This window comes from Eleutherodactylus coqui, chromosome 13, assembly GCF_035609145.1.
Source record: "Eleutherodactylus coqui strain aEleCoq1 chromosome 13, aEleCoq1.hap1, whole genome shotgun sequence".
Classification (NCBI taxonomy): domain Eukaryota; kingdom Metazoa; phylum Chordata; class Amphibia; order Anura; family Eleutherodactylidae; genus Eleutherodactylus; species Eleutherodactylus coqui.
The window spans coordinates 74,620,116-74,638,796 of record NC_089849.1 but is presented as its reverse complement, the minus strand read 5'-3'; the positions used below and the strand labels follow the sequence as shown (position 1 = coordinate 74,638,796).

Genomic DNA, 18,681 nt, shown 5'->3' with positions numbered 1-18,681 from the left:
GGCTTTGCCAACTGTCCGCCATATGAAGACTTAGAGAACATTGAGTACAGCATAATCACTTCTTCACTTATACCCCTTATTCTCCCTAACCATGTGCTCATAGAGAAGTGTTGGGACAAAGGGGACATTTGGTACAGAGAGATCCTTTCTTAGTTTGTGCCCCATGCTCTTCCATATACATGTGCTTGCAGAGCATTGTAGAGACATATGGTAGATTACATTGAATGGCATCATTTCTATGACTGTGCTCCTCGGTTCCTATACTCTTCTACTCATGTTGGTTCCTTTGTCTTTCAGGGGCTTGTACATAGCTGTGATATTTTATTACAAGGATAACATGTTAGTAACGAATGAAGATCATATTCCAATAGTAGAAATTGATGATTCTTGCACCAGTTCAATTATGCAAGATTTCCTCTGGTTTACAAAGGTAAGTGATTTTATCCCTTTTTGGCCAAGACATGTGCCGCATTTTGGAAAATTGGGCCATTCTGCTGCAATTTTTGTCTAAACTAAGCCAACTAATAGGTGGTAGAAACTTAATATAAAAATTATTATTTAAAATGCGCCTCTCATGCTCTTTAAAAATTGCTGTATTAGCTTCGTAAAAATGGACTTACCCGGTGCTAGAAGGGTTAATCCAGTGAAAGGGAGTTAACCCCTCTGCACCTGCTGTCCTCGTGTGCCTTTAGACAGTTTCTTTCCTCTCCATTGCTTTTCCTTTTGGAGCGGCGTCCAGGGAGTTCCAATATCCATGCTTGCAGACACGGTTGGATTCAACAATATATAGAAAGACGGAAAAAAATCCCGCGCCGTAGAAGAAACTAATCTTTTTTAATTATAGATTACGCAACGCGTTTCGACATCCTATGTCTTCATCAAGCTTACATAAACATACATGTACAAGCAGGTATATATAGTATAATTACCCACAACATGGAACTCTCGTCCTGTTATCCGAGGGGCGTGTTTTTTTTTAATGGGGGTGGTTTGTTAATCACCTGACATACTGCGGAGCTCTTTTGGAACGCTGTGCGTTCCAAACTTTTTTTCACATAGCTTTATTGTTCTGTTCTATGTGTTTTGTCTGCCTGTTCTCATCTTTTCAGAATTAAATAATAGCATTGCAGATCGCAATGCATTTTTTTCTAGGACGTATGTTATGTAATTATATCTATTTTATAAATAGTGTTTAATGAATAAAACCTCTTTAATAAAAAAATATTTTATTTATAATCTAAAATTATGTATTTAATAAATTAAGTTTTTTTATTGAAAATGAGTGACTATGGGTCACTTTTTTTTCTCTTAGATCATTTTTTATTTTTATGGTTCGCAGTGTTTTTAGATTTTTTCTAATACTTCGTTGAGTCCATTTGGCATTAAGGTGTTTAAGCGATAAATCCAAAACAAATCCAAAACAATAAAACAAAATTCAATAATCAAACTTAGACGAAAAGAAATGTTTTGGATTTATCGCTTAAACACCTTAATGCCAAATGGACTCAATGAAGTATTAGAAAAAATCTAAAAACACCGCGAACCATAAAAATAAAAAACGACCTAAGAGAAAAAAAAGTGACCCATGGTCATTTTCAATAAAAAACTTAATTTATTAAATACATAATTTCAGATCAGAAATAAAATACTTTTCTATTATAAATAAAATAATTTTATATTAAAGAGGTTTTATTCATTAAACACTATTTATAAAATAGATATAATTACATAACATAAGTCATAGAAAAAATGCATTGCGATCTGCAATGTTATTATTTAATTCTGAAAAGATGAGAACATGCAGACGAAACACATAGAACAGAACAATAAAGCTATGTGAAAAAAAGTTTGGAATGCACAGCGTTCCAAAAGAGCTCCGTAGTATGTCAGGTGATCAACAAACCACCCCCATTAAAAAACACGCCCCTTGGATAACAGGACGAGCGTTCCACGTTGTGAGTAATTATACTATATATACCTGCTTGTACATGTATGTTTATGTAAGCTTGATGAAGACATAGAATGTCGAAACGCGTTGCGTAATCTATAATAAAAAAAGATTAGTTTCTTCTACGGCGCGGGATCTTTTTCCGTCTTTCTATATATGGTAGAAACTTAAACTAGACAGTCTTAAAAATCAACAGATTTACCATCCAGCCAATGGCGCACTTTGCCTGTCTTAGTCCGTATTGTCTAACTTTTAAATAGTATAAGTAAATGTGCCCCACTATATACAAAAACTACCAATGTCAAATAGTTTGTTCTCAGTCTGAATTTTATCTTTACAGTTGACATGCATGTGGGATGACATTAGGTGGCTACGGCAGAGTATGTCAATATCTGTGTCTTCTTCTACCGCTCTGCAAGCTAGACAGAAGATGTTGGCAGCAGCTGCCCAACTTCAGGTTGGTACTAGAACATAAGGAATATGTTGCAACTAATCTGGCTCACTGAAGATTTTCCAAATAGTACATTTTGTGTTAGAGTGAAAATGCTGCAAATTTGCACAGCGAAAGGGTCACTCTTGGCACATCGAAATCTACAGTGAAAATCGTCAGCAAACAATTAACATGCTGCCAAGTTAAAAATTGCACTATAGGTAAATTCCGCTGCGGATTCTCCACCTTTTTTCGACAATATGTGGATGAGATTTGTTAAAATCACATCTACATAGCTTTTACCATCAATGGATATTCTACTCCCAGAAAAAAATCCAATAGGGGAGACTACAGGAAGTAGACCTCTTAGATGATCTTTACGAAATGGTCAAGAGAAATGAAACCTCCATGGTGAACGTCTTCTTTTGACTTCCACCATGGTCAAGAGTAAGGACCTTCAAAATGGTAAGAGTAATGAAGCCTTCATGGTGAAAGTCTTCTTTTGACTTTCACCATGGAGGTTTCATTACTTTTGACTATTTTGTGATGATCATCTAAGAGGTCTACTTCCTGTAATTTCCCATATTGCGTTTATTCATTGATGTCTTCTGGTGTGTTCTTGGTCTCTCTCTATTACTTATCATTTCTGGGGTTGTCCCACTCCCCAGTCTTTCTCCGTGCATGCTCTTGTTGGATGTCCCTTTGGGACAGGGTTTCCCTCACCTATAACACTTCCTCTGCTCGAACTCTTCAGCATTTTTGCAACAAACCGATACAGGTTTACTTCACCAATCCTTCGGCTACAATCAACAGAGGCGCTGTCCTGACCATATTTTTGGCCTGTTCTTTCGCAAAGAAATGTCCCATGGAAACATACCCTAGCAATGATAATCCTTAACAAATTCCTGCCCTTAAAGGGGTTCTGTCAGTAAAAAAGAAAAATGCTCTACTTATCTATTCCTCCCCCATCAGTCTACTTACCATATCTTCACCTCCCTTATCTTCTCCTGTCTCCTGCAGTCCAGGGGGTCACTTCACCTCCAGCTGCCTGATCCTCTCCTTCCAGTGAGGTTAGGTTGGCAGACTGCCAATGTACGTTATGTCACAGCACACAGGCCAGCAGGAGGACTGCCTATCTTCTTCAGAGATTGCTCATGCGAACTGTCTCTGAAATAGATTACAATTCCTTCCTAGGCAGTGAAGCTACAGCACAGGGACCTGACCTTCACTGACCCAGCAGGAAGGAGTTTGTGATGAGCAGCCTTCATAACAAGCTAGGCCCAGCCTGCAGTGAGCTGACCTGGGGCACTGGAGAAGCTCAACCAGGAGAAGATGTGATAAGGAGACAGACAGGGAAGGAGTAGGTAAGTTTAGATTTTTTTTTTATGACAAAACCCCTTTAAATCTAGGTAGAACCACTTTTGTTCCCCTGAAGTGGCTGTACCTCATGTTTATGATGTTAAATGTTACTTATTTTAGTATACATGGGATCTGTCATTTTGCTATAGTCTGCACTCTTTAGAATCATAACCTAATCAAGAACCTAGATCTAGAACACATCATACATTGGAAGTCTAAATTTTCATTGATACAGCAGTTCAATATCATTCCATTTTACCAACTGCAGACATAGATAACAGACGGCATCTTGCTGTACAATAACTTGCTATACATCACCTCCCTCGTGGTAAACCTTAACAACATACCATTTTCTATGGTGGATCATAACATAGCAGTGGGAATTACATGAACTCTAGAAAACCGGACAACACACTGATTTTTCTTTGACTATAATTAGAGATGAGCGAGCATGCTCGGTTAGGACAATTACTCAAACGAGTATCGCTTTTTTCGAGTAACTGCCTACTCATCCGAAAAGATTCGGGGGGCAGCGGGGTGGAGCAGGGGGGAGATCTCTCTCCCCCCTGCTCCACCCTGCACCCCCTGCTCCCTGAATCTTTTTGGATGAGTAGGCAGTTACTCGAAAAAAGCAATGCTCATTCGAGTAATTGCTCTAACTGAGCATGCTCGCTCATCTCTAATTATAATATCTCAGCGCATCTGAGACAGTACCAAATATGGCATATCCACCATTCTTGGGTATTCCTGTTGTGTTACGGTTATTTTAGTCACTATGAAATCAGTGACCTCCACTTACTAACCACTTTTTATCAAGAACTGTCTCTTCTTCCACAATTCCCCACAGCATCATAGGCATTTTGAGTTTGTAGCTCATTGACCAGAGGATGTCATCAGTAGCTGTCTATATAGTTTGTGTATATGGAGCATATACTGCACTCTATCCTATCTGTTTCCCAGATCTCAATTCCATAGGTAGCAAGTATGTTAGTGATCCGGCGACTGAATTTAGTATTTGTATTACATGACCTGAAACCAGACATTGAATTGGTGCTGCAAAGACTCTCCCTACATCTTTTTCTCCAATAGACTGGGTCGTTGGTACATGATCTCATCATAGTGAGACTACACAGGACATGCTAGTAATGACAACCAATATACACATTGTTGCTGGAGATTTAATTGTTGCTATAAAGTTGACATGACAGTTGAAGCAGGAAGTAGGAGCCATGACGAGCTGCTACAGGGAGGACTACAGAGAATAGTGAATTATAACACATAGCATCGTATTAGGCTAGTGGTTCCTGGCTTCTTTGTCATTTCAGGGAACTTCTACTTTTAGCTCTACTTCAAAATACGCTGAATCAATCTATTCTCAATCAGTCCTCTGTTTCGAGGGATGATTCTCGCTTACATATCAAACATCTTCCAACAGGGAGATCAGTTTGTAAAGACTTGGGGCAAGGGTTGCTGGAACTTTTCAAGATATTTGCAGGTTACTTCAACTCTTTACTGAAAGAACTCAGTCAACACTGACAATGGAGAATAATTGCTTAGTCAAGCCACTTAGGGATAACCTTTGCGCTTAGTCAATATTAAGAGGAATAGATAACAGTCTTCTCCAGCAGGAGAGGTAGAGTCCTTATGGTACAGATACAAACTAATGGGAGCAGTGCAACTGCTGAGTGCAACCTTCATAATGCCTGCAAACTGGTGCAGTATGGATGGTTGCTCCCTCTCCCACTATTGCAGACGTGATGTCTGTAGCTCCAGTCACAGTCCTGATTTATTGGCTGGCTATTGCAGAAACACTTGATCACATCCTTTTTGCTGACTTATTTGAAGAAACACACTTTCCACGGGCACTCTACTGGCTCCCTATGCTCAATGGCTTCCTGAGCGGAAGGTGCTCATAGAAAGAGCAATGCTCAGGAGAAGTTCCAGGACCAGCTAACCCTCCTGGCTTTTTGCATCATGACTGCTTCTCACTGTTTTCTCTTACTGACTGACTTCTTGGTAGGAAATACCCTCTTATGTTATGCCACTTGTTGACTACCCAATATGACATTTTTTGTCAAACATGGCATCTGGAGTCGTTATCCCTTAGCGCAATATTGTAGAGGTCACATAGTGAAAGAAAAAACAGTTTTCCTGTGCTGCTATGTGATGGGATTCTGTGCCTGTGGTGACCACTGAAGCCTAACTTGGACCACAGGTGTGGAACCCTGTCATCCGAATGGCCCCACACCAGTTGAGTCTATCTATGGCCATTTATACTTTTGTTGTATACTATTCCTTTTCCTCCTTGAAGCACAGATACTATCACATATTTTTCTAGCACCATGTTGGATGGGGCATGGATGAATTAACATACATTCAAACCACTGCACCTTGGAATATAAAATATATACCTATCACATAGAAAGCATTGTAATGGGCAGAATACACATACATGTTGCCCATAGACTGCACAGCATTTCCAAGGTGACAGGTTCCCTTCAAATATAGGCATTTTATAGTGAATGATTATCAATAGTTATCCAGTTTATTCAACTGTAGTAGCTGTTAATAACATACAACTTATTTTTGGGTGCCCGTTGGATTGCTACTCTGAGAGCATTTCAAAACTTGGTCTTTCATAAAAACCAACCAAATGACATTAATCAAGAGGCCCTAAGTAGTAATTAAGACAGCCTGCCTATAACCTGGTCCAAATCTCCTTCTCAGTTATGATAGAATGGTAGACTTGGAAGGGACCTCCAGGGTCATCTAGTCCAACCCCCTGCTCAGTGCAGGATTCACTAAGTCATCCCAGACAGATATTTGTCCAGCCTTTGTTTGAAGACTTCCATTGAAGGAAAACTCACCACCTCCCACGGCAACCTGTTCCACTCATTGATCACCCTCACTGTCAGAAAGTGTTTTCTAATATCCAATTTGTGTCTCCTCCCTTTCAGTTTCATCCCATTGCTCCTAGTCTTTCCTTGTACAAATGAGAATAGGGCTGATGCCTCTGCACTGTGAGAGCCCTTCAGATGTTTGTAGACAGCTATTAAGTCTTCTCTCAGACTTCTTTTTTGAAAGCTTAACATTCCCAGATCCTTTAAATGTTCCTCATTAGACATGATTAGCAAATGGCTCACCATGCTGGTAGCTCTTCTCTGAGCTTGCGCCATTTTGTCTGAGTTATATACCTGTCCATTAGTAATGGTCTTATACTAACCACTGATAAGAGCAGATGCTACAATTGGTTGGTATTGTTGTATCTTTTCTCCACCATAAGAATGGATGGAGACAAGATGCACGCCTACAACCGATGCCCCCCACAGGATTGGCTGGGCTGAAGAATGGGTGGGCATAATCTTCCATGCCGGCTGCTGTCAATCACCCCTCCAGTGCTGGGCCTTGTCCCCTTCACTGTCTGCTGGCCTGCTACACTCCCCGGCACCCTCACATGTGCACGCACCAGAACTGAAGCGTTGTCCCGGTGGCCATGACCCCCCTGTGCTGCAACATCTCTAAGGATCACTTTGGTCTGCTCTCACTCATCCCTGATCCTGCGCTGATCCACCCCTGCCGCTGCTGCATCCTCCCTGCTCCAGCGCTGTGCTTGTCCTGTCACTGTTGCTGCAGGTGTGTTCCCATGGGATTGCTGGCAGCGCCGGCAGTTGTCTTCCGATGGCAGCTTTCCTGAGATCCCTGCTGTGCTCTCCGCTCCCGGACGCTCACCGCTGTGCTGGTGAGTGGCACCGGCGGTAGATGACAGCAGCAACAGAACGGCATGGAGCGTAGGAGCGGCTACGGCCAACAGCCTAGCACAACGACCCACACAGCTATTCAGCAAGGGCTGCCTTACTTTCCTCCTTAGTCGGACCGGCGGTAGCACACAGCAGCAGCTGCAGTAGACATCGGAGCAGGGAAACTATTGCGTGGGGAGGGAGTTTGGCTTGGATGGAGGGTTAGGGTTAGTTTCACTGTTAGGCTTACATTATTAGATCAGCCCCCATTCTCCAGCCCAGCCAATCCAGTGGGGGCGTTGTTTCTGGGTGTGCATCTTGTCTCCACCCATTCTTATAGTGGAGACAAGATACAACAATACCCAATTGTTCTTAGTTAAGAAGCAACTAATGTCCTGCAGCAGATCCCTGGCACATAGCACATGACTTGTTTTCTGATAAAGGATTACCTATAGTGGACAATTCCTTTACATAATAGAAAAATTCACCAGTGTGTCAAATGTAAGCTAGTTTTAAGCATTTCCTCCCTGCATCAGCATCTTTATCAGGTACAGGACCCTGATCCAGGATGGAAGCGCATTACAATATATATTCCTATAAGAAAGCCAAATTGATTATTTCCGTGGGCCTCTTAGTGGCTCTTTGAGGCCTTCACTGGCCATTCTGCAAGCAGTATCACCAAATGATGACATTTTGAGTTCTTCTGCTATACATCCAGCCAGCTTGAAGGTCACAGTAAAGGACCTCCTGGCTTCAATCACGGCTGAAACTTTCCACACGCATAGATCTTGGATTACATCAAACATCTCTGTACTTATTGGAGTTGTGCCTAGTTTAGCTCAACTTCTCAAGGTGAGAGTTTTGATAATATCGCTTCTGCATTATTGGTATATTCATCTACTACAATTAGATTGTACCGTTTTCTTTCTCCTTTTTTCCATTTGCTTGGAGTTTGTTTTTGATATTTAAAACTCTCACATTTTCACTGCTCTGTAAAAATTTGTACTATAACAAACTTTACTCGGGTCTGTGTTATGCATGAGAAGCCAAATCATTAACAAGGGCAATGAAGGTCATCCACTAACGCAATATGTTAACAAAACAAAGCCTATGTTGATAAGTATCTCTTTAAGCTCCACTTAAAACTATTAGTTGTCCTTCCCTTCCACTGCGGAGACACTCAATCACATGTTTTTTTTTTTTTGGAAAGGCATTGGTGTACATTCATAATCAACTAGAAGATCTGACAGTTGGCTTTGCTAATGGGGAATATGAAGGAGCAGTCTGCCTGTGGTTCCTTTAAAGTAGTTGTCTCATTACAGACAGTCCTTTTGTTTTGGGAGCCCCAACAGCTCATTCTGCTCTGGTGCCTACATATACAGTTGCAATCAAAAGTATTCATCCTGCATTGTAAATTAGGTTTATTTGCCAAATTTACAAACTTTTCAGCTGTTTTCAGAAAAACTATTACAAAACAACAATTTAAATAGCTCAAATCAAGTCATATAACAAGCAATGTTTCTAAATTCAACACAAAATGCCACGTTTAATGACTACTGCAGTCTCAGAATTATTCATCCCGTCCATGACAAGCGTCTTTTCTAGTTTGGCTGTTATAACCTACTGCAAACTTGATGCATAGCCAAACATCAGCTTCTGACAGCATTCCTGAGTAATCTTAGCCCATTCCTCATGGGAATGGCCTCTAGTTCACTAATAATCTTGGGTTTACATGCTGCAGCCAACTTCTATAAAACTCACCCAAGTCAGGGGTTCAAGTCAGGCTACTGTGACGGCCACTCAAGAATCTTCCAAGACCTTGTCTGGAACCAAGCCTTGGAGGACTTTGAGGTATGCCTTGAATCACTGGCCTGTTGGTAGGATCGGTGACACCAAGCTTCAGCTTCCTCACAGAAGGCATGACGTTTTCTCCTAGGAGTTCACGATTCTTGATTGAATCCATCTTGCCCTACCCACGCTGTAGGTCTGCAATGCCAGAGGAAGCAATGCATCCCAGAGCCACCGATATGCTTCATTGTGGGTAGGATGTTCATTTCAGCATATACTTTATTCATCTTCCTTCAGATATACCGCTGACCCATAGACCCGAAAACTTCCACTTTTGCTTCATCACTGCGCAGAACATAATCTGTAAATGTCTGTGGCTTATTTATATGGCTTGGGGCAGGGGTCCCCAACTCCAGTCCTCAGGGACCACCAACAGGTCATGCTTTAAGGATATCCTATAGGAAGAACACCTGTGGCAATGTCTGAGGACTGACAATAATTACATCACCTGTGCAACACTGAGGAAATCCTAAAAACATGACCTGTTGGCGGTCCCTGAGGACTGGAGTTGGGGAACCCTGGTTTGGAGCATATGGGAGCCATCTTTTTTGTGCTTTTGGGTTGTTAGAGGTGTATGTCTTAGAATTTGGAAATGAAGACCTTCAGCTTTTAGTATAGAGCTTACTGTACATAACAATTTGCCTGCTTTCATGCTGTTGGGAAGTGGTGCTATATTTGGCCTTGTGTTAGTACAACAGTATGGCCTTGGCAGTGATTTTATGCACCTTACTGTGCAAATGGAAACCCCAGTACCTGCTGCCACATGAGGGACTTTGACCCCCTGCCTCCTCAGGAATCTGATCGCAGACAGTGATGGCTTACTTTTTCTGCCATGTCCACGTAGTGTAGGGAGTGTTCCTTTAACTTTGAACTTGCTTCCAACTGTATCTCTAGGAACATTTTTTGCCTTTGCTATCTTTTTGTACCTTTTTCCTTGAATTTACTGACTGCTGTTTACACTGCACAGCTTGTTGTTCAGGTTTCTGCATGCATTTAGATGGGACAACTATCGTTCAAATACCCACGGGAACGCTGATATTTGAACAACTCTGAAAATTAATCGTCCCGTGTAAAGGGGCCTTAAGCCATATTTCTAACATGCAAGCAAACGTCCCAATGAACAAAGCCCTAGTCATTCAGATATTTGATGTGTTTTATCTCAAGCACACCTGATACAACTAATCAAGCCCTTGATTAGTTGCATCAGGTGAGCTTGAAACAGCAACCGATTTGCAAATGTGTGCTCTTGTAAGGGGTTCTATTCAGAGAACGGGTTGTCTCACCTTGCTTCGTCCATATGCACTCACTGAATGTTGCTTTGATAGAGATTGATAAATACTCACGTCCGAAAGCCACTCGATCAGGTGGTTCGCTGAATAAAGAGAAGATTTTACTCACTAAAGTCCGTGTTCCCGGTGTCTGAATGCGTTCTATTCAGAGGGTTGATTAATTCTGAGACTGCAGTAATCATTAAATGTGGCATTGTGTGTTGCATTTGGAGAAACCACTTGTTATATTATTAGTGTTGAGCTGGGTAAATTGTTATTTGATTGTTTGTAAATTTTGGCAAATTAACCTAATTGGCAATGAGGGTTGAACAATTTTGGTTGTAACCTTCTGGGTAAATTACGAGTAATATATAGTCATTCTCTGCACATAGGAAAAACACATGCGCCAAAGTGAAAGTTCCACTGTGAGTGAAAGCCGTCTTTTTGTACCGCTAACCTTGGATAACGTTTTCTTTATCCTGTTGGTTATATGGGTTATTTAAGCGTGCTCTTATTATCCTAACAGTCATATTCAGGCAGTATTTCACCAAGTATTGTGTCACATTGACCATGCCAATCTAAGCTCAATTGACACACAAAGTTCTAGAACATTTAAAGTAGTAATGCCGAATAGTAATATTTAACCTTGGTCTGCTGTTGTTTCTTGATTATAACCAATTACGGGTAAATTGAAGTGGTAGGATCATTCCTACCAATAACTCCACATAGTCCTTTGTACGGTACTTGTACTTTTTTTGGCTTTTTCCTTTTAAAGAGAGCACAATAATAATCTAATAGTTGGAAAATGAAAATAACCTATAAACTGTCTGATTCTCCTACTTATGTCAAGCATTCCCTCTATAAATGTCATATCTCCAAATTATTCTACTTTTTTTACTTCCTTAAGAACTTTTGAAAGTATTGACATTGCCTACTTTATGCTATTGTACCTTTATTTTCTGCACTTTTATATCTTTGTAAATTACTTTCAGTGACCAAACAACCATTCCTTTTTTTAAAATATTTTGTTAAGTATGGTGAATTTTCAGTAGGTGTTCCTACAGTACTTTGCATACATTAACCCTTTGCAATCCAATTTTGGATTCCGGGTTCCCTAGGGAGCTTTCTCTTTCTGCCATTATACAATGGCGACATCTGCTGGCTAGAGCCAGTACTGCTGTATGGGACATGCTGGAGAGGCCCCCGACAACAAAGCAGCCAGTAATATACAGTAAGAAGACCCTGCTGGACATCTTCAGACATTGGAGCTGCACAGCCTTCAATCAGAATGTCTTCAGACGTCAGACAGTGGGTTGGAAAGGGTTAACATTGAGGATGTTGAAATCCAACTGCCACACCTTTTCTTCCCGTACATCTGTCAGCATGGAAGAATCGGGTGTCCCCATTAGTGTTGAATGAACCTCAATAAAAGTTTGGTCTGTGACAAATCTGAACCAGAGTCGGAGGAGAAGGGGGAGGGAAAGGAGAATGAATAATATTAATGGTGGCTCAATGGTTAGAACTGTTGGCTTGCAGTGTTGGGGGCTTAGAATCTAGTCTCACCAAGGGCAACAGCTGCATGGAGTTTGCATGTTCTTCCTGTGTTTCTGTGGGATTCTTCTTCATTATAATTACCTTTATATAGTGCATACATTTGTTCAGAGGAAAGAGGAAGAAGAAGGATGGTGGCTCAGTGGTTATCACTGTTGTTTCAAAGTGCTGGGGTCCTGGGTTCAAATCAGACAAAGAGCAACATCTCCATGGAGTTAAATAAAGATGATTATTATGAAACACATACAAGCTTCATGCAGACGTCAGATTGCAGTGCTGGGTTCTTAGAGTCAAAGCTGACCAAGGCAACCTCTGCATCCTCAAGGTAACAGTGCCAACTGCTGATCCATAGAAGAACCACCACCACTGCTTAGGATCATTATTAGTAGTGAAGGTTCAGTACAAATTATCCGGGACCAAACTGAACTTTTTCAAAAATTTGGCAATCCTACCACACTGAATTTTTGAAGAGTTCACAAATCTCTAATCTGCATACACATTTGATGGTCGTCTGATATTACTTGTGTATGGCCAGCTTTATACTGGTTCATATCAACCCAGGGAGACATTTAACCCCTCCTTAACAATCCAGGACGTACATATACGTCATGGAAGTTTGGTGCTTTTTTATTACATCTTATATCATATTACATCATACTGCAGGGTTAATCATAAAAAAAAATAAAGGTAATAAAGGTAAAAAAAAAACCTTTTGCCATATATATAATGAAATAATCAAAATAAAAATATATATATTTGCTATCGCTGCGTCCATGAAAGTCCGATCTATCAAAGTAATGCATTATTTTCCCTGCAGGTAAACATCATAAGAAAAAAAAAATAATGCCAGAATCGAGCTTTTTTGGTCACCCCATCTCCAAGAAAAAATGTAATAAAAAGTGATCTTCCCTAACAGCAGCTCTCTGTTTTCGCCTATCTCCTGCCATGTCAAGTGCAATGACAATCACCATATCTCCCGCAGTCATGCGTAAAAGCCTTCAGTAATCAGCATGCCTTCTCTATATTTGGTCTCAATACACACTATAAACCGGAGGGAAGGGCCTTTTTTGCAGCTTCTCTCCAGCGCTCCAGTGTCAGATTATAAACCAACACATATAATTCCATATGGCCATTGGTACAAGGGGACAAGCTTCAGTACAAAGAAATGAGGGACATTCATATATGCAGAACTTATACAAATGCAGCATAAACAGCTTCTGATGACATCACGAAAGCAATTGTTGGGCAAACCGATTAACAAATGTCTGAGATACTACATGGGATTATAGGGGGGGGGGGGGAGAATTATTTAAAAAATATGTTAAAAATATTTTAAAATTCTGTTCAAACCCTAAAGAGTGTTGCCTATCTGGGGCATTAAAGGCATTTACATCATTAGAAAAACATGGCCGCTTTGCAAAAACAGTGTGCACTGGTCTACAGGTTGTGTATGATACTGTATCTCTGCCCTAGTGACTTTAATGGAGCTGAGTTGTAATACCAGACACATCCCATGGACAAGTGTAACAATGTTTTCTGAAAGACCGTGACATTGGTTTAAGCCCGCCTAAACACAAACAGGTCGGATTCCGGATGCGGGATCCCATAGCGGAATCCGACCCTGTCCCCGGCTAGTGACCCGTGTATTTGTCCGGAATCTTCTTAATCTGTACTGCAGATGGTCCGGCCGGCAGACATGTGCAGTACAGATTTTGCCACGTCGTCGCTAGGCGATGACGTGGATCCCACGACCTTTCGGCAATGATGATTGCCAAAGCGAATGTGGGTTGGACTGCAGAATCCGGAGGCATATTGTTCGATTACATTTTAAGTCTGGAGAGGGGGGAGATGTTTCTCCTCATGGAAAGCATGGCAAAAGAGTACCATGAAGGTTTTAGGAGTCTTATATAAGCCATGCAATGCATAGCCTTTTCCCAGGGAGCATTGCATAGCCCATGTAAGCCTTCCTACACCCTTGCAGTGTTCTCTACAATCAGAAACATTAGCCCTCCTACCCTCCAGCTCATGTTGATGGCCTCTCACCCAGCCAACCAGAAGTCTACTGGGGCAAAAACAATGATACAGCTATATGTGCATAAGTATTTTCGATTGGTTTACATCCCTGGTCATGTTGCAAGGCCTGGTAAAAGTTTGGATATTTACTCATAGGGTAGTTACTAGAGATGAGCGAGCACCAAAATGCTCGGGTGCTCGTTACTCGGGACAAAATTATCGCGATGCTCGAGGGTTCGTTTTGAGTAACGAACCCCATTGAAGTCAATGCCACACCACCCTCATGTCTATTTATAAGTGCGTCTGCCATGAGGAGGAACCGCAGGCACACACTGCAGAGGGTTGGCATGGCTAGGCAGCAACCCTCTTTAAAAGGGGCGGGGCGATAGCCCACAATGCTGTAACGAAGCAATGAGAAATATAATCCTGTGCCACCGCCATCAGGAGCTGCACACGTGGGCATAGCAATGGGGAACCTATGTGCCACACACTATTCATTCTGTCAAGGTGTCTGCATGCCCCAGTCAGACCGCGGTTTTTTATAAATAGTCACAGGCAGGTACAACTCCGCAATGGGAATTCCGTGTGCACCCACAGCATGGGTGGCTCCCTGGAACCCACCGGCTGTACATAAATGTATCCCATTGCAGTGCCCATCACAGCTGAGGTAACGTCCGATTAAATGCAGGTGGGCTTCGGCCCACACTGCATGCCCCAGTCAGACTGGAGTTCTTTAGAAGTAGACACATGCAGTTACAACTCCCTGTAGACCCACAGCATGGGTGGCTCCCTGGAACCCACCGGCGGTACATAAATATATCCCATTGCAGTGCCCAGCACAGCTGATGTAACGTCAGCTTTAATGCAGGTGGGCAAAAAATTAATTACACTGTAGGCGAGGGCCCCAAAAAATTGGTGTACCAACAGTACTAATGTACCTCAGAAAAATTGCCCATGCCCAACCAAGAGGGCAGGTGAAACCCATTAATCGCTTTGGTTAATGTGGCTTAATTTGTAACTAGGCCTGGAGGCAGCCCAGTTAAAATAAAAATTGGTTCAGGTGAAAGTTTCAACGCTTTAATGAGCATTGAAACGTATAAAAATTGTTTACAAAAATTATATGACTGAGCCTTGTGGGCCTAAGAAAAATTGCCCGTTCGGCGTGATTACGTCAGGTTTCAGGAGGAGGAGCAGGAGGAGGAGGATGAATATTATACACAGATTTATGAAGCTAAAAGGTCCACGTTTTTGATAGTGATAGAGAACAATGCTTCCATCCGCGGGTGCAGCCTACATATTGTTTAGGTATCGCTGCTGTCCGCTGGTGGAGAAGAGAAGTCTGGGGAAATCCAGGCTTTGTTCATCTTGATGAGTGTAAGCCTGTTGGCACTGTCGGTTGACAGGCGGGTACGCTTATCCGTGATGATTCCCCCAGCCGCACTAAACACCCTCTCTGACAAGACGCTAGCCGCAGGACAAGCAAGCACCTCCAGGGCATACAGCGCGAGTTCAGGCCACGTGTCCAGCTTCGACACCCAGTAGTTGTAGGGGGCAGAGGCGTCACGGAGGACGGTCGTGCGATCGGCTACGTACTCCCTCACCATCCTTTTACAGTGCTCCCGCCGACTCAGCCTTGACTGGGGAGCGATGACACAGTCTTGCTGGGGAGCCAGAAAGCTGTCGAAGGCCTTAGAGAGTGTTCCCCTGCCTGCGCTGTACATGCTGCCTGATCTCTGTGCCTCCCCTGCTACCTGGCCCTCGGAACTGCGCCTTCGGCCACTAGCGCTGTCGAATGGGAATTTTACCAGCAGCTTGTCCGCCAGGGTCCTGTGGTATAGCATCACTCTCAAACCCCTTTCCTCTTCGGGTATGAGAGTGGAAAGGTTCTCCTTATACCGTGGGTCGAGCAGTGTGTACACCCAGTAATCCGTAGTGGCCAGAATGCGTGTAACGCGAGGGTCACGAGAAAGGCATCCTAACATGAAGTCAGCCATGTGTGCCAGGGTACCTGTATGCAACACATGGCTGTCCGCACTAGGAAGATCACTTTCAGGATCCTCCTCCTCCTCAGGCCATACACGCTGAAAGGATGACAGGCAAGCAGCATGGGTACCCTCAGCCTTGGGCCAAGCTGTCTCTTCCCCCTCCTCCTCATCCTCCTCATGCTCCTCCTCCTCCTCCTCAACGTGCTGAGATATAGACAGGAGGGTGCTCTGACTATCCATCGACATACTGTCTTCCCCCGCCTCTGTTTCCGAGCGCAAAGCGTCTGCCTTTATGCTTTGCAGGCAACTTCTCAAGAGGCATAGCAGAGAAATGGTGACGCTAATGATTGCAGCATCGCCGCTCACCATCTGGATAGACTCCTCAAAGTTTCCAAGGACCTGGCAGATGTCTGCCAACCAGGCCCACTCTTCTGTAAAGAATTGAGGAGGCTGACTCCCACTGTGCCACCCATGTTGGAGTTGGTATTCCACTATAGCTCTACGCTGCTCATAGAGCCTGGCCAACATGTGGAGCGTAGAGTTCCACCGTGTGGGCACATCGCACAGCAGTCGGTGCACTGGCAGATGAAACTGATGTTGCAGGGTGCGCAGGGTGGCAGCGTCCATGTGGGACTTGCGGAAATGTGCGCAGAGCCGGCGCACCTTTCCGAGCAGGTCTGACAAGCGTGGGTAGCTTTTCAGAAAGCGCTGAACCACCAAATTAAAGACGTGGGCCAGGCATGGCACGTGCGTGAGGCTGCCGAGCTGCAGAGCCGCCACCAGGTTACGGCCATTGTCACACACGACCATGCCCGGTTGGAGGCTCAGCGGCGCAAGCCAGCGGTCCGTCTGCTCTGTCAGACCCTGCAGCAGTTCGTGGGCCGTGTGCCTCTTCTCTCCTAAGATGAGTAGTTTCAGCACGGCCTGCTGACGCTTGCCCACCGCTGTGCTGCCACGCCGCGCGACACCGACTACTGGCGACGTGCTGCTGCTGACACATCTTGATTGCGAGACAGAGGTTGCGTAGGAGGAGGAGGAGGAGGGTGGTTTAGTGGAGGAAGCATACACCACCGCAGATACCACCACCGAGCTGGGGCCCGCAATTCTGGGGGTGGGTAGGACGTGAGCGGTCCAAGGCTCTGACTCTGTCCCAGCCTCCACTAAATTCACCCAATGTGCCATCAGGGAGATATAGTGGCCCTGCCCACCTGTGCTTGTCCACGTGTCCGTTGTTAAGTGGACCTTGGCAGTAACCGCGTTGGTGAGGGCGCGTACAATGTTGTGGGAGACGTGGTCGTGCAGGGCTGGGACGGCACATCGGGAAAAGTAGTGGTGACTGGGAACTGAGTAGCGCGGGGCCGCCGCCGCCATCATACCTTTGAAAGCCTCCGTTTCCACAACCCTATACGGCAGCATCTCCAGGCTGATAAATTTGGCTATGTGGACGTTTAACGCTTGAGCGTGCGGGTGCGTGGCGGCGTACTTGCGCTTGCGCTCCAACACTTGCGCTAGCGACGGCTGGACGGTGCGCTGAGAGACATTGGTGGATGGGGCCGAGCACAGCAGAGTGGGTGCAGGCCAGGAGACGGTAGTGCCCGTGTCCTGAGAGGGGGGTTGGATCTCAGTGGCAGGTTGGGGCACAGGGGGAGAGGCAGCGGTGCAAACCGGAGGCGGTGAACGGCCTTCTTCCCACCTTGTGGGGTGCTTGGCCATCATATGTCTGCGCATGCTGGTGGTGGTGGCTCCCCGGCTGATCTTGGCGCGACAAAGGTTGCACACCAGTGTTCGTCGGTCGTCTGCACTCTCAGTGAAAAACTGCCAGACCTTTGAGCACCTCGGCCTCTGCAGGGTGGCATGGCGCGAGGGGGCGCTTTGGGAAACAGTTGGTGGATTATTCGGTCTGGCCCTGCCTCTACCCCTGGCCACCGCACTGCCTCTTCCAACCTGCCCTGCTGCTGCACTTGCCTCCCCCTCTGAAGACCTGTCCTCAGTAGGCGTAGCAAACCAGGTGGGCTCAGTCACCTCATCGTCCTGCTGCTCTTCCTCCGAATCCTCTGTGCACTCCTCCCTCGGACTTACTCCAATTACTACTACCTGAGTGATAGACAACTGTGTCTCATCGTCATCGTCCTCCTCACCCACTGAAAGCTCGTGAGACAGTTGCCGGAAGTCCCCAGCCTCATCCCCCGGACCCCGGGAACTTTCCAAAGGTTGGGCATCGGTCACGACAAACTCCTCCGGTGGGAGAGGAACCATTGCTGGCCATTCTGGGCAGGGGCCCAGGAACAGTTCCTGGAAGTCTGCCTGCTCCTCAGAATGTGTCATTGTAATGGAGTGAGGAGGCTGGGAGGAAGGAGGAGCAGCAGCCAGAGGATTCAGAGTTGCAGCAGTGGACGGCGCAGAACTCTGGGTGGTCGATAGATTGCTGGATGCACTTTCTGCCATCCACGACAGGACCTGCTCACACTGCTCATTTTCTAATAAAGGTCTACCGCGTGGACCCATTAATTGTGAGATGAATGTGGGGACGCCAGAAACGTAC

General features: G+C 44.4%; 1 protein-coding gene across 1 annotated transcript in view; it reads left to right on the top strand.

Moving 5' to 3' along the window:
- Positions 1–18,681, top strand: part of ANKFN1 (ankyrin repeat and fibronectin type III domain containing 1) — a 432,348-nt gene that overhangs the window by 286,937 nt on the left and 126,730 nt on the right. The window contains exons 9-10 of the mRNA XM_066586983.1: positions 298–430; positions 2,289–2,405. Coding sequence (XP_066443080.1) covers positions 298–430; positions 2,289–2,405 — 250 coding nt within the window. The remainder of the gene's footprint in view (positions 1–297; positions 431–2,288; positions 2,406–18,681) is intronic.